This window comes from Coregonus lavaretus (assembly GCF_964263955.1).
Source record: "Coregonus lavaretus genome assembly, chromosome: 23".
In the NCBI taxonomy this organism is placed as follows: domain Eukaryota; kingdom Metazoa; phylum Chordata; class Actinopteri; order Salmoniformes; family Salmonidae; genus Coregonus; species Coregonus lavaretus.
This window is the reverse complement of record NC_140010.1, coordinates 31,694,113-31,710,891: the sequence shown is the minus strand read 5'-3', so window position 1 is coordinate 31,710,891 and position 16,779 is coordinate 31,694,113. Positions and strand designations below refer to the sequence as shown.

At 42.7% G+C, this 16,779-nt stretch overlaps 1 protein-coding gene across 1 annotated transcript in view; it reads left to right on the top strand.

The window, feature by feature from the left end:
• The window catches only part of LOC311098998 (dihydropyrimidine dehydrogenase [NADP(+)]), a 136,008-nt gene that overhangs the window by 37,204 nt on the left and 82,025 nt on the right, over window positions 1-16,779 (top strand). Inside the window, exons 4-5 of the mRNA XM_084139589.1 lie at window positions 9,340-9,427; window positions 9,666-9,827. Coding sequence (XP_083995715.1) covers window positions 9,340-9,427; window positions 9,666-9,827 — 250 coding nt within the window. The remainder of the gene's footprint in view (window positions 1-9,339; window positions 9,428-9,665; window positions 9,828-16,779) is intronic.

The window sequence follows — 16,779 nt, the reverse complement described above, 5'->3', positions numbered from 1 at the left end:
CAAAAACTATTTTCTCTGTCACACACTCAGTCACAACACACGTGCCTGCCTGCAAAAGTGCATTGTGAGTGACGTCAGCAGCAGGCGCTCAGCTCGTGCACAGGCAGCAGCAGGCCAGCAGCAATTTCAGCAAATTGCAAATCATTGTTGGCTGACTGCAGCAGCAGTAGTATGCGTTCGACGAGACAAACCCAATGAATATAGTTGGTCACGAATGTTTGATCTTGAACAGAACTTACAACATCAATCAACATGTCTCAATCAAAATTGTTCAGCCAGAAGTACAGAAAAGAGTGGGAGTCTGTACCTGAATTTAAAGGGTGGCTGAAGCCAGTAATTGGGGATGGTTGTCGGGCATACTGTGCGTACTGCAAATCAGATATGCTTGCAAAAATGTATGACATCAAAAAACATTGTGCTACAGCAAAGCATATAAATCAATCAAAACCGTACAACCCCGCAACGCAGTCTACATTACCACAGTTGGTTAAGAAAGTGGATAACTGCAAAAGCGCAGAAGCTACTATGGCAATGGCCATTGCGGAGCATTGTTCGCTGCTAGCATGCGACCATTTAGGTATGGCTTGCAAAGCTGCCATTTCAGATTCTGTGGCAGTAACAAACTTCTAAATGCACCGCACCAAGTGCACAGAAATGATTAGGGGAGTACTGGCTCCTTATTTTCTCAAAAGGGTAACATCAGATGTGGGGGATGAGAAGTTCAGTCTCCTTTTGGATGAGTCCACTGATTCCAGTGTCTCGAAATACCTGGATGCGGTGATTCGGTATTTCAGTGCTAAAAAAAGAACCGTTGTATCCACATTTCTCGGGCTGGTTGAATTGGAGGGGGGTGATGCCAGATCAATAGCAAAGGTGGTAGTTGAGTTTCTTGAGAAGTGTAACCTTAAAAAATAGAATATTCAGGGTATTGGCACTGATAATGCGTCCGTGATGACAGGGGTGCACAACGTGGTGCACAAGATTTTAAAGGAAGAATGTGCATTGCCCAATTTGGTACTCATCCTCTGTGTGTGCCATTCTTTACAATTGGCTGTCAGTGAAGCATCCAAAGAAACCATCCCTTGGAGTGTTGAGTACTTAATCAGGGAAACCTACAACTGGTTTTCGATTTCCCCAAAACAGTGCGGGCATACAAAGCAGTGTATGCCACCATTAATTGTGGCCAGAAATCCCTGCATATCACCAAAGTGTGTGCCACATGTTGACTATCGATTGAGCGTGCAGTAACTTGTATATTGAGCCAGTGGGAAGAACTGAAACTCCACTTTGAGTTGACCAAGGCCAGTGAGCATTGCTACATGGCGAATGTGCTCCACGCCATGTACATGGACAAGACCAACTATGTCTACCTGACATTCTTGAAATCAATCCTGTCCGATGTACAAGTTGCAGTGAAGTCATTTCAGGGAGCGCAAACAGATCCTGTCAAGCTTTTGGACAATCTGGTACACCTCTTAACATACATTTGCAGCAGAGTAGTCAACCCTATGGCAAAAATTGATGTCCGGAAGGATGCCATTGATGTTCATCTCAGTCCATCACCATACCTTGGGTACCTTTTCGAGAGCATGGTGTACCAACTCAGTCTTGCACCAGAGGACGAAAAGGTCATTCGGAGGTCAACTACATTGTTGCTTTAAGCAAGGAGCTGCAAGCAAGGCTCCCAGACAACCTAGAAGCCTTGCGAAACATGGCCTTGTTCAGTGTTTAGGAAACACTAAAGCACAATAAAGGCACCACTGAAATGATTAAAGTAGCTGAGCTACTGGGGTACCAGCCCCAAACAATTGATACAATTGTTTCCCAATGGAGAAACATCCATCTGTTTAGGTGGGACTCAACCGAAAATACAGTCGAGTTTTGGAGTGAAGTGAATAACTACACGGACTCTTCCAGGTCAAATCCATTTGATGAACTGTGCAAAGCTGCACTCGCTGCCCTCTCCTTGCCACACTCAAATGCGGAGGTTGAACGGCTGTTCAGCCAAATGAGTGTGGTCAATATAAAGTTGAGAAATAGAATGTCACTGCACACTCTCAACTCCATACTCCTGGTGCGGTATGGACTGTAGCTGGCTGGTGATACCTGTTACCAGCATAAACTACCAAGTGAAGTTCTGCAGCAGTTTGGCACCACAGCAGCATACAGCTTTAAGGCCACTCCATCCTCTTCTGCTGGTTCCAGCTCCGTGACAATGCAGTTGGACAGTGAAGATGAAGAGGATTTCCTTGCCAATCTATGATTCATCATATTTACAGTATGTATGCAAGGAGTGGCCTTTCTGGAACTGGCGGAGACACACAGCTGATGGTGGCAGTGTGCACTGCAGTGTGAGAGTGAACAGTGGCAATATCTAGAGGAAACCATTGAGCAGCTAGCCAGCCAAGCAGCACAACAACCTGGAGAGAGCTGGAGAGAGATGCCTAGCGCACACATCGTTATTTGAGTTAAGTTGCTTGTTCAATAAGATGGCATATACAGTGGGGCAGTGGCGGCTCCTGAAAAAATTCTCAGGGGGGGCAATTTTTCTGATGATTTAGGTGACCTACACACATTTTTAAAAAGATATGTCCAGCAACAACATGAAGACAGGGGCAGCATATAAGTCAATGCCAGAAGCATTTATTGACTGATCTCAAAAGTGTTGGCTTACAAAAGCAAAATAAGTTATCACAGTAAAAATAATCAAGGGTGTTCTTTCACATTCCTCAACACTGCATAAACAATATGCATTTCCATAAACAAATGAAATATCAGCTGAAAATACAGCATCTTGGTATTTGTTCAGATTGCAGGATCAACAAGAGCTTTTACCACATTTTTTGCCTCATGGTTGAATTGGAAATATGTGCACCTGAGCATAATTCACAACAAGCAAGCAGGAGCTTTTGATAGAGGCTACTGAAAACATTGATGCAAGTTATTGGTAATAAGAAATTTTTATAGACTTCCATATTCTGCCCTCTTGTATAGATTTGTGAAAATGAACAGTGATAGACATTTTGCCTGAAAACAGAATTTGAAAATAATTTCTAGAAAAGGTAAACACAGCTATCTGTATGGCTTTGTAAAAATGAACAACCATATTCTGGCCAATTGTATAGATTTGTAAATATGAACAACCATATTCTGGCCAATTGTATAGATTTGTAAAAATGAACATGAATAGATTATATATATTTTTTTACTTTTTTTAAAATGAAAAATAACTATTTTAAACAACATCAACTGTGAACTGATTTGGGCGTGTGTGTGTTAAAGAGACAGACAGGGAGGGACAAAGAGAGAGAGAGGCTACATTACTTGTACTGAAACTGTTCTCTTCTCTCTTTCAATGCAGCAAAGCGGTCAATGACTTTCTCATTGAAATCAGGCATGCTGAGGACTAGTTCCCTCTCCATGGAAAGCATGGCCAGTGCATTCAGACGTTCCTGGCCCATTGAATTTCGCAGGAATGTCTTAACTCGTGTCAAAGTTGAGAAACATCTCTCAGCTTCAGCTGTTGTCATGGGAGTAGTTATGAGGATGTTCAACAGAGTCACAGTCTCAGAGAACGTCTCCTGGAGGTTGTAGCTCATGAGAACCTGGTACAGTGCCAGTGCACCACAGTTTGACTTTCACGTCGTCGGCAAAAAGACCGTTCAGTCTCTCCAAAAGCACACTGGCGATTGAGATGATTCCGAGATGGGAAGGAACTCAAAAAAGCGCTCCTGCACTTTGTGGTTGCTATCTATGTACCTCAGCACAAGCACCAGCTGTGTCTGTGTAGAAACGTCCGTGGTCTCGTCAGCTTGGATAGCTACGAAGTTCGCCGACTTCACCTCCTCCACAATATGTTCCCTCATGACCGCTAGCATACACTCCAGTAGCTCGTTTTGAATGGTCTTTGATGTGAACTTCTTTCAAAGAGACAATCGAGTTGCACTGAACGCTAGCCATGTTGATAGTAGTACGTGAATTGATTGACGCTGCTACCCGCTCTTTTCTTAGTTACGTTCATGGTTATGTTACGTATGACGAAAGCGCGTAAGTGCAAGCCCTCAGAAACCCATAGAGATTGTATTGAAAGCTCTGATATTTGAAAAAAAAAGATTTTACATGATAGTCTATGAGAGACCCCTGGGCGATTTTCAACCTGACTGAAATCGCCCCAAAAGGGGCGGGGCCATTTGAAGCACGACTTTAGCCTGATTGGACATTTAGTGGCAGATCAGACGTCTAGATTAGAACACTGATAACTACTGTTGCCGTGATATAATTGATTAGAAAAAAAATCCCTTCCTTTTCCCGTTTGGCAGTGCGTCGCCCATATCGCCCTAATGAACACACCGCCCCTGCAGTGGGGGAAAAAAGTATTTAGTCAGCCACCAATTGTGCAAGTTCTCCCACTTAAAAAGATGAGAGAGGCCTGTAATTTTCATCATAGGTACACGTCAACTATGACAGACAAAATGAGAAAAAAGAATCCAGAAAATCACATTGTAGGATTTCTAATGAATTTATTTGCAAATGATGGTAGAAAATAAGTATTTGGTCAATAACTAAAGTTTCTCAATACTTTTATATACCCTTTGTTGGCAATGACACAGGTCAAACGTTTTCTGTAAGTCTTCACAAGGTTTTCACACACTGTTGCTGGTATTTTGGCCCATTCCTCCATGCAGATCTCCTCTAGAGCAGTGATGTTTTGGGGCTGTCGCTGGGCAACACAGACTTTCAACTCCCTCCAAAGATTTTCTATGGGGTTGAGATCTGGAGACTGGCTAGGCCACTCCAGGACCTTGAAATGCTTCTTACGAAGCCACTCCTTCGTTTCCCGGGCGGTGTGTTTGGGATCATTGTCATGCTGAAAGACCCAGCCACGTTTCATCTTCAATGCCCTTGCTGATGGAAGGAGGTTTTCACTCAAAATCTCACGATACATGGCCCCATTCATTCTTTCCTTTACACGGATCAGTCGTCCTGGTCCCTTTGCAGAAAAACAGCCCCAAAGCATGATGTTTCCACCCCCATGCTTCACAGTAGGTATGGTGTTCTTTGGATGCAACTCAGCATTCTTTGTCCTCCAAACACGACGAGTTGAGTTTTTACCAAAAAGTTCTATTTTGGTTTCATCTGACCATATGACATTCTCCCAATCCTCTTCTGGATCATCCAAATGCACTCTAGCAAACTTCAGACGGGCCTGGACATGTACTGGCTTAAGCAGGGGGACACGTCTGGCACTGCAGGATTTGAGTCCCTGGCGGCGTAGTGTGTTACTGATGGTAGGCTTTGTTACTTTGGTCCCAGCTCTCTGCAGGTCATTCACTAGGTCCCCCCGTGTGGTTCTGGGATTTTTGCTCACCGTTCTTGTGATCATTTTGACCCCACGGGGTGAGATCTTGCGTGGAGCCCCAGATCGAGGGAGATTATCAGTGGTCTTGTATGTCTTCCATTTCCTAATAATTGCTCCCACAGTTGATTTCTTCAAACCAAGCTGCTTACCTATTGCAGATTCAGTCTTCCCAGCCTGGTGCAGGTCTACAATTTTGTTTCTGGTGTCCTTTGACAGCTCTTTGGTCTTGGCCATAGTGGAGTTTGGAGTGTGACTGTTTGAGGTTGTGGACAGGTGTCTTTTATACTGATAACAAGTTCAAACAGGTGCCATTAATACAGGTAACGAGTGGAGGACAGAGGAACTTCTTAAAGAAGTTGTTACAGGTCTGTGAGAGCCAGAAATCTTGCTTGTTTGTAGGTGACCAAATACTTATTTTCCACCATAATTTGCAAATAAATTCATTTAAAATCCTACAATGTGATTTTCTGGATTTTTTCCCCTAAATTTGTCTGTCATAGTTGACGTGTACCTATGATGAAAATTACAGGCCTCTCTCATCTTTTTAAGTGGGAGAACTTGCACAATTGGTGGCTGACTAAATACTTTTTTCCCAACTGTATACCTTGTTATTAGCTTGTACCTATAATTGTTGACCAGTTAGGTAGCATGTTAACTAACTACCAATACACTGCTTAAAACTATAATTGTTCAGAATGTGTAGGTTTATTAGTTAAAAAGAAAATAAATAAAATGTAACTGTTCAATAATGTGTAATGTGTAATTGTTCAATAATTCAATGTGTTGTGTTTAAAAATAAAAATATCTGATCTTATAAAATGTGTTGTGTTTATATTACTTTTACAAATAAAAATATGTGATAATAAACAAACAAATCTAAAGTGGTCCTCTGTAGCTCAATTGGTAGAGCATGGTGATTGTAACACCAGGGTAGTGGGTTCGATCCCCGGGACCACCCATACGTAAAAATTTATGCACACATGACTGTAAGTCGCTTTGGATAAAAGCGTCTGCTAAATGGCATATTATATAAACGAACAAATGTCAAATCATATTTTTCGCTGAGATGGCCAGTCAATTTGAGTAACGTTATTGTGTATTCTACATAATGACGCAGTTTTACGTTATTACGTAATGACGTCATCACGCAATGACATCACAACCTCATTTAGCAACTTTTAGCAACAAATCGATCTGCCTCTAGCAACTTCCCCTAAAAATAAGTTGGCAACACTGACCTCAAGTCAGCACAAAGACAACAGGAGCGCTGCCTCAGCTATTTCAGTACCATTTGAAGTTTTGAGAATGACACAAATACTAATTTTCACAAAGTCTGCTGCCTCAGTTTTTATGATGCAATTTGCATATACTCCAGAATGTTATGAAGAGTGATGAGATGAATTGCAATTAATTGCAAAGTCCCTCTTTGCCATGAAAATGAACTTAATCCCCCAAAAAAACATTTCCACTGCATTTCAGCCCTGCCACAAAAGGACCAGCTGACATCATGTCAGTGATTCTCTCGTTAACACAGGTGAGAGTGTTGACGAGGACAAGGCTGGAGATCACTCTGTCATGCTGATTGAGTTAGAATAACAGACTGGAAGCTTTAAAAGGAGGGTGGTGCTTGAAATCATTGTTCTTCCTCTGTTAACCATGGTGACCTGCAAGGAAACATGTGCCGCCATGATTGCTTTGCACAAAAAGGGCTTCACAGGCAAGGATATTGCTGCTAGTAAGATTGTACCTAAATCAACCATTTATCGGATCATCAAGAACTTCAAGGAGAGAGGTTCAATTGTTGTGAAGAAGGCTTCAGGGCGCCCAAGAAAGTCCAGCAAGCGCCAGGACCGTCTCCTAAAGTTGATTCAGCTGCGGGATCGGGGTACCACCAGTGCAGAGCTTGCTCAGGAATGGCAGCAGGCAGGTGTGAGTGCATCTGCATGCACAGTGAGGCGAATACTTTTGGAGGATGGCCTGGTGTCAAGAAGGGCAGCGAAGAAGCCACTTCTCTCCAGGAAAAACATCAGGGACAGACTGATATTCTGCAAAAGGTACAGGCATTGGACTGCTGAGGACTGGGGTAAAGTCATTTTCTCTGATGAATCCCCTTTCCGATTGTTTGGGACATCCGGAAAAAAGCTTGTCCGGAGAAGACAAGGTGAGCGCTACCATCAGTCCTGTGTCATGCTAACAGTAAAGCATCCTGAGACCATTCATGTGTGGGGTTGCTTCTCAGCCAAGGGAGTGGGCTCACTCACAATTTTGCCTAAGAACACAGCCATGAATAAAGAATGGTACCAACACATCCTCCGAGAGCAACTTCTCCCAACCATCCAAGAACAGTTTGGTGATGAACAATGCCTTTTCCAGCATGATGGAGCACCTTGCCATAAGGCAAAAGTGATAACTAAGTGGCTCGGGGAACAAAACATCGACATTTTGGGTCCATGGCCAGGAAACTCCCCAGACCTTAATCCCATTGAGAACTTGTGGTCGATCCTCAAGAGGCGGGTGGACAAACAAAAACCCACAAATTCTGACTAACTCCAAGCATTGATTATGCAAGAATGGGCTGCCATCAGTCAGGATGTGGCCCAGAAGTTAATTGACAGCATGCCGGGGCGGATTGCAGAGGTGTTGATAAAGAAGGGTCAACACTGCAAATATTGACTCTTTGCATAAGCTTAATGTAATTGTCAATAAAAGCCTTTGACACTTATGGAATGCTTGTAATTATACTTCAGTATACCATAGTAACATCTGACAAAAATATCTAAAAACACTGAAGCAGCAAACCTTATGAAGACCAATGCTTGTGTCATTCTCAAAACTTTTGACCACGACTGTATAGGCTTAGTTTAATGAACTGAAAACAAACTTAAAGATGCCAAAAACAATTTAGTCCAATCAATGTTGCTAAATATCATGTGGCTGTCCATGGTACTGATTTCTGTGTGTGTGTGTGATGTGTGTGTGTATATGTGTATGTGTGTTTGTGTGTGTGTGTGTGTGTGTGTGTGTGTGTGTGTGTAAAACAGCAAATGTTGACTCACCCTCCTTCCAATGCCATCCTCCTCTCTTTCACGTTGGCAAAACGGTCTATGGCTCTGTCATACAGTACACTTTTAGTTTTTGTTGTCATAGGCTACCTAGCTAAAATGCTTGCTAGCCTAGCTTTCTCACATGGACAAGCTAAGCTAGCTAGCTATTTAACGTGAGCCTTCTAGGCTACATATTGAACTTCAATTGTCTCAGGCCAGTGGCACAACATACTAATTTATGGTTAGATCAGAGTCGCCGTCATAAGCATTGGCCTGTACAGAGAAATAAATCAAAATCCCCATCTCCATCCATGGCTTAGGGAAGGGACGATTTAGCAACTACAGGACATCAACACAAGCAGACCAGAAACAGACATGTTTTTCTGAAAATGACGTTTTGCTTAGGAAGTGATGTGATTGGTGTGAAGCCAAATCCAAACTGGCCTCCCTTGGGGGGCGTTTTGCTGCACCAGGACAACCCACAGTTGAGCTCAGCTCAATGCTAATTGGCTAATTATTTTATAATTGTTTTATCAAGGGAGGCCAAATGCTTGCTGGGTTCAATCAATCAAATGTTACAGTGGCAACATGTTATACTCTTTTGGTCCAGACAGCATCAGATACTTGTGCTAGCACTGAGTAGACACACAACACCTCTCACGTCCAATCAGGACTGTCGGATGGATTGGTGACTCTTCACAACCTTACATAGGCTACTGTAGTTAGGCCTTAATAGTATAGTAATACAACGGTATCATATGTGCCTTTAATGCAAAAAGTAGTGCCTGTTCTTTATTATTGTGGCATATCATAACAGATAAATTCTTTGGAGTCACATGTTATACTGGAGGTATCTGAAATGCTTTTGAACAATAATTTACTGTCAATTGTAGGTGATTGGTATATTGTGAATGTAATCATGTTTCATCCCCACAGGTGTCTGAAATGTGCTGATGCACCATGCCAGAAGAGCTGCCCCACCAACCTGGACATCAAGTCCTTCATCACCAGCATCTCAAACAAGGCAAGAAAGCTCTTTCTCGCTTGGTCTTGATGAGAATGTACATACAGTATTAGGAATGCATAGACATTGTATATCGTCAAATTTATTTATTTGAATGACCTTAACACAAAGAAAAATGCATGAATGTGTATGTAAAGTTACTCTAGAGTTGACCAATTCAACCGGTACCTTTCTTTCACCTCAACTGTGTTGCTGCAATATCAACATGCCTGTGTGTGTGTGTGTTTGTTTGTATCAGAACTACTATGGAGCGGCCAAGGCCATCCTGTCGGACAACCCCCTGGGGCTGACGTGTGGGATGGTGTGCCCCACCTCAGAGCTCTGTGTGGGGGGCTGCAACCTCTTCGCCTCCGAGGAGGGACCTATCAACATTGGGGGCCTGCAGCAGTTTGCTGTGGAGGTAATGTAGCCTGCCCTAACACAGTTGAAGTCGGAAGTTTACATACACCTTACCCAAATACATTTCAAAACTCAGTTTTTCACAATTCCTGACATTTAATCCTAGTAAGATTTCCTGTCTTAGGTCAGTTAGGATCACCACTTTATTTTAAGAATGTGAAATGTCAGAATAATAGTAGAGAGAATTATTTATTTAAGCTTTTATTTATTTCATCACATTCCCAGTGGGTCAGAAGTTTACATACACTCAATTAGTATTTGGTAGCATTGCCTTTAAATTGTTTAACTTGGGTCAAACGTTTCAGGTAGCCTCCCACAAGCTTCCCACAATACGTTGGGTGAATTTTGGCCCATTCCTCCTGACAGAGCTGGTGTAACTGAGTCAGGTTTGTATGCCTCCTTGCTCGCACACGCTTTTTCAGTTCTGCCCACAAATCTTCTATAGGATTGAGGTCAGGGTTTTGTGATGGCCACTCCAATACATTGACTTTGTTGTCCTTAAGCCATTTTGCCACAACTTTGGAAGGATGCTTGGGGTCATTGTCCATTTGGAAGACCATTTGCGACCACGCTTTAACTTCCTGATGTCTTGAGATGTTGCTTCAATATATCCACATAATTTTCCTTCCTCATGATGCCATATATTTTGTGAAGTGCACCAGTCCCTCCTGCAGCAAAGCACCCCTATAGCATGATGCTGCCACCCCCGTTCTTCACGGTTGGGATGGTATTCTACGGCTTGCAAGCAGCCCCCTTTTTCCTCTAAACATAACGATGGTCATTATGGCCAAACAGTTCTATTTTTGTTTCATCAGACCAGAGGACATTTCTCCAAAAAGTACAATCTTTGTTCCCATGTGCAGTTACAAACAGTAGTCTGGCTATTTTATGGCGGTTTTGGAGCAGTGGCTTCTTCCTTGCTGAGCGGCCTTTCAGGTTATGTCGATATAGGACTCGTTTTACTGTGGATATATATACTTTTGTACCTGTTTCCTCCAGAATCTTCACAAGGTCCTTTGCTGTTGTTCTGTGATTGATTTGCGCTTTCGCACCAAAGTACGTTCATCTCTAGGAGACAGAACACGTCTCTTTCCTGAGCGGTATGACGGCTGCGTGGTCCCATGGTGTTTATACTTGCGTACTATTGTTTGTACAGATGAACGTGGTACCTTCAGGCGTTTGGAAATTGCTCCCAAGGATGAACCAGACTTGTGGAGGTCTACACATTTTTTCTGAGGTCTTGGCTGATTTCTTTTGATTTTCCGATGATGTCAAGCAAAGAGGCACTGAGTTTGAAGGTAGGCCTTGAAATACATCCACAGGTACATCTCCAATTGACTCAAATGATGCCTATCAGAAGCTTCTACAGCCATGACATAATTTTCTGGAATTTTCCAAGCTGTTTAAAGGCACAGTCAACTTAGTGTATGTAAACTTCTGACCCACTGGAATTGTGATACAATGAATTATAAGTGAAATAATCTGTCTGTAAACAATTGTTGGAAAAATTACTTGTGTCATGCACAAAGTAGATGTCCTAACCGACTTGCCAAAACTATAGTTTGTTAACAAGAAATGTGTAGAGTGGTTGAAAAACTAGTTTTAATGACTCCAAGCTAAGTGTATGTAAACTTCTGACTTCAACTGTATATTTTGTAAAAAGGAGTTGCATACTTTTGACCTCAGTATTGAACCTTTAGAAAAATACATTTTCAAATTTGTGTTCTAGCCAAAAAAAACTTGTAGCCTGAAATCCAGACCTGTTTTTTGCTAACATTCCACTCTGTGTCATATGCCAAATGTTTGTTGGCACAAACAGACCGGTACCCAGGCTACGAACTTTCAGCTACAATATTACATTACAATTTGTGAAACGCTGCTTGTATCGAATGTCCAGATATAGCAGCTCTCTCTGTACTGTTCCCCCCTCCACTCCACTGCTCTCCATTGAGCCCACAGCAGTAGTCGGAACAAAAACAGTCAGTCATCTCTCCCCATCTGCTTCCTTTCTCTCTTCCCTGTCCCCGCTTCACTCTATTCCCTGTCCGTCTCCCTCCTCTTTCCCCTCCTTTCTCCCCTGTCCTCTCCCCTCCTGTCTCCTCTCCCCTCTCCTCTCATCCCCAGTCCCCCTCCTTCCTTCTCAGGGTCGTAAAGCGTGTGTCTCCAACAGAGTGACAGCTCCTCACTCCCCAAATGTGAAAGGTCACGGTTGTTTATCAGACTGATGATTAGATAACCCCTTCTGAGAGGGCCATCACTATCCTGCCTCTACACACACAAACGCATACGCACACGCAAAGACACCCAGGAACACATGCATTCACACACACACACATATGCACACACTCTCTCACTCTCCCACTCTATGCAGTGCATTCTGAAAATATTCAGACCCCTTCACTTTTTCCACATTTTGTTATGTTACAGCCTTATTCTAAAATGGATTCAATTGTTTTTTCCCCTCATCAATCTACACACAATACCCCATAATGACAAAGCAAAAACAGGTTTTAGAAATGTTAGCAAATGTATTTTAAAAAAACAACTGAAATATCACATTTACGTAAGTATTCAGACCTTTTACTCAGTACTTTGTTGAAGCACCTTTGGCAGCGATTCCAGCCTCGAGGCTTCTTGGGTATGACGCTACAAGCTTGGCACACCTGTATTTGGGGAGTTTCTCCCATTCTTCTCTGCAGATCCTCTCAAGCTCTGTCAGGTTGGATGGGGAGCGTCGCTGAACAGCTATTTTCAGGTCTCTCCAGAGATATTCAATTAGGTTCAAGTCTGGGCTCTGGCTGGGTCACTTAAGGACATTCAGAGACTTGTCCCGAAGCCACTCCTGACTTGCTAAAAATCCCCTTTTCCCAGGCAGCAACACACAACATAGGTAAATAGGGACTAAACGGCACACAAGTGACTAGACAATAGCAAACAAGACACCACTGTAATACATACTCACATGGAACAGGACAAAGTGAGATGTATGGGCTATGACTATGTGGTGTATGAAGGAACAAAGGTAGTCTGTCTATCAAAAAGGTCTGTGTAGCTAATGTTTGAGAAAGCAAGACAAAAAGAGTCTACTTGAGAAACACAACTGACTGGGTTTTTAAACCAGGGGAGGTGTGATGTGATTAGGTAATGAAAACCAGAAACAGGTGGTGCAATCAGGAGGAGTGTCCATTGATTGGTCCACCTCAGAACTGATGACTGACAGGTGGAACACACCAACGACCACCAATCAGGAACACAAGGGACACCTGTGAATCAGGCAGAAGGAGAGGAGAAACACATACAGGATACCTGTATCCATAACACTGAGTAAGGGACAGTGGGATGCCACAACATGATATCATTGATAAGCACCAATCTGGTATGATTTTGCAAAAAGATAGGCTTCAAGGAACATGACGCTTATGTGAATACATTGCATTGAGTAGGGGAGAGATTAGCTTCACACTATGGAAGCCTAGAGAAAGGCATCACGGACATGACTCCTAAGTGAATACATTGTATTCAATGGGGGGTGATTAGTCATGTGGCATGATGCATAAGTCAATACAAAAAGATATGCGTAAAGGTATTGATGCATAGATGTGCGTCAAGGGAGTTAACATGTAAATCAGTACAATGCATTCTAGGCAAAAAAGTTGGTGATAAAGCTGCAATGGGTAAATTAGGGAAAGACTCCCCAATTTTGTCCCACTCTTTGCAGATCTTCTCCAAGTCATTAAGGTTTCGAGCCTGACGTTTGGCAACTCGAACCTTCAGCTCCCTCCACAGATTTTCTATGGGATTAAGGTCTGGAGACTGGCTAGGCCACTCCAGGACCTTAATGTGCTTCTTCTTGAGCCACTCCTTTGTTGCCTTGGCCGTGTGTTTTGGGTCATTTTTAAAAACATTTTTAGTCATTTAGCAGACGCTCTTATCCAGAGCGACTTACAGTTAGTGAGTGCATACATTTTTCATACTGGCCCCCCGTGGGAATCAAACCCACAACCCTGGCGTTGCAAGCGCCATGCTCTACCAACTGAGCTACAGGGGACTATGGGGGTCATTGTCATGCTGGAATACCCATCCACGACCCATTTTCAATGCCCTGGCTGAGGGAAGGAGGTTCTCACCCAAGATTTGACGGTACATGGCCCCATCCATCGTCCCTTTGATGTGGTGAAGTTGTCCTGTCCCCTTAGCAGAAAAACACCCCCAAAGCATAATGTTTCCACCTCCATGTTTGACGGTGGGGATGGTGTTCTTGGGGTCATAGGCAGCATTCCTCCTCCTCCAAACACAGCGAGTTGAGTTGATGCCAAAGAGCTCGATTTTGGTCTCATCTGACCACAACACTTTCACCCAGTTCTCCTCTGGATCATTCAGATGTTCATTGGCAAACTTCAGACGGGCCTGTATATGTGCTTTCTTGAGCAGGGGGACCTTGCGGGCGCTGCAGGATTTCAGTCCTTCACGGCATAGTGTGTTACCAATTGTTTTCTTGATGACTATGGTCCCAGCTGCCTTGAGATCATTGACAAGATCCTCCCGTGTAGTTCTGGGCTGATTCCTCACCGTTCTCATGATCATTGCAACCCCACGAGGTGAGATCTTGCATGGAGCCCCAGGCCGAGGGAGATTGACAGTTCTTTTGTGTTTCTTCCATTTGCGAATAATCGCACCAACTGTTGTCACCTTCTCACCAAGCTGCTTGGCGATGGTCTGGTAGCCCATTCCAGCCTTTTGTAGGTCTACAATCTTGTCCCTGACATCCTTGGAGAGCTCTTTGGTCTTGGACATGGTGGAGAGTTTGGAATCTGATTGATTGATTGCTTCTGTGGACAGGTGTCTTTTATACAGGTAACAAGCTGAGATTAGGAGCACTCCCTTTAAGAGTGTGCTCCTAATTTCAGCTCGTTACCTGTATAAAAGACACCTGGGAGCCAGAAATCTTTCTGATTGAGAGGGGGTCAAATACTTATTTCCCTCATTAAAATGCAAATCAATTTATAACATTTTTGACATGCGTATTTCTGGATTTTGTTGTTGTTATTCTGTCTCTCACTGTTCAAATAAACCTACCATTAAAATTATAGACTGATCATTTCTTTGTCAGTGGGCAAACCTACAAAATCAGCAGGGGATCAAATACTTTTTTCCCTCACTGTAACCCTAACCCTAAATCTAGCTTCATGTCCACATCCCGGGTCAACCCTAAACCTAGCCTCAACGATAATCCTAACTCCCCCCACTACATGGCTGAAAGGTAGGCCTCACTTGAAGCCTGACCTAGAGTTAGTGTGCTTTTGAGTGACATCGGCAGAACGATTGAGGCTAGAAACAAAAAATCACGTAGTGGATGGTTCAGTAAACACAAAACCACAACTGACCATGTGAAATTACAAGGCCTTTCTTCCATAGAAAAGCATTACCTACATCCCTTAAATAACCATGACGCCCCCATGGACTCGATTGAGCTGGCTAAACCCATCGTGACGTTATAGGGATGCCCTGTGTTGAGATTCAGCTTCCTGAGGCAAAAGGAAGTGGCTTAATACATCCTCAACATGGTCCTTCATTCTCTCCCTGCATTTACACAAAAACACAGTCTTCCATCCTCTGTAGAACAGTCTATTCTTAACATAAAGACTTAACAGGTAGCCCTGTCTACCTCCGGAGGTAGTCAGCCACAAATTGGGTCTGGATATCTTACAAATGTAGACAGATCCGGACAGAGAAACCATTTAAATCATAATTATCCCGCCTTCTAAAATCATTGACAGGTGGCACAATTGGCATCAATGTGTCTTAAAATAAATAAATAAATATCTGGTCACAATGCGGACACAGTGGACAGATATGAGACACATTTGAATACCATGTGTAGACATTATATGTAAATGTGGGCACAATCAAAATGTGGACAAGATCAGGACAAAGGACTCATGTTAGCGCCAGGTATAAACGTGGCTTCTGATAGAAGAAGAATAAAGAAGATTTTTTTTTAAAAATAATTCTGTAAGAATGAATGGATGTCGGTCTTTTTTTTATTGACTTGAAACTTGAAACTGTCTGTCTGTCTTTCCGTCTGTCTGTCTGTTTATCCATTGCAGCTTTATCACCATCCTTTTTGGCTTGAATGCAATGTATTATCATACTGTATGCGTCACTCCCTTGCATATCGATGTAGACCAATTTCTAGGTGTCAGTCAGAGTTGCGGTCAATCCGGAATTTAGGAATTTAATTATATTCAACATGAGTTTAAATTTGAATTTGAATTGGCCACATGCCACAGGAAGCAGAATTGCATTTGAATTGAAGGTAGAATTTAAGTAGAATTTAATTCAAACATTTCAAAGAAATTAAACTGAGCCATGAAACATATGAGTCTCAACATTTTGCCAAAAGTATCTGCCACTTATTAGAGCAAAGTATACAGATACCATTTCAAACATGTGACAAGCCAGCCCAACGGGGTTAGCTAGCTAGCTCAGTCTTATTGACCACCCAACGTTGCTAACACTAACTAGCCAGTTAATATAACTTGTTTTTTCTAAATGTACAGTACCAGTCAAAAGTTTGGACACACCTACTTATTCAAGGGTTTTTCTTTATTTTTACTATTTTCTACATTGTAGAGTAATAGTGAAGACATCACAACTATTAAATAACACATATGGAATTATGTAAGTATTTTATATTTGAGATTCTTCAAAGTAGCCACCCTTTGCCTTGATGACAGCTTTACACACTCTTGGCATTCTCTCAACCAGCTTCATGAGGAATGCTTTTCCAACAGTCTTGAAGGAGTTCCCACATATGCTGAGTACTTGTTGGCTGCTTTTCCTTCACTCTGCGGTACAACTCATCCCAAACCATCTGAATTGGGTTGAGGTCGGGTGATTGTGGAGGCCAGGTCATCTGATGCAGCACGTCATCACTCTCCTTCTTGGTCAAA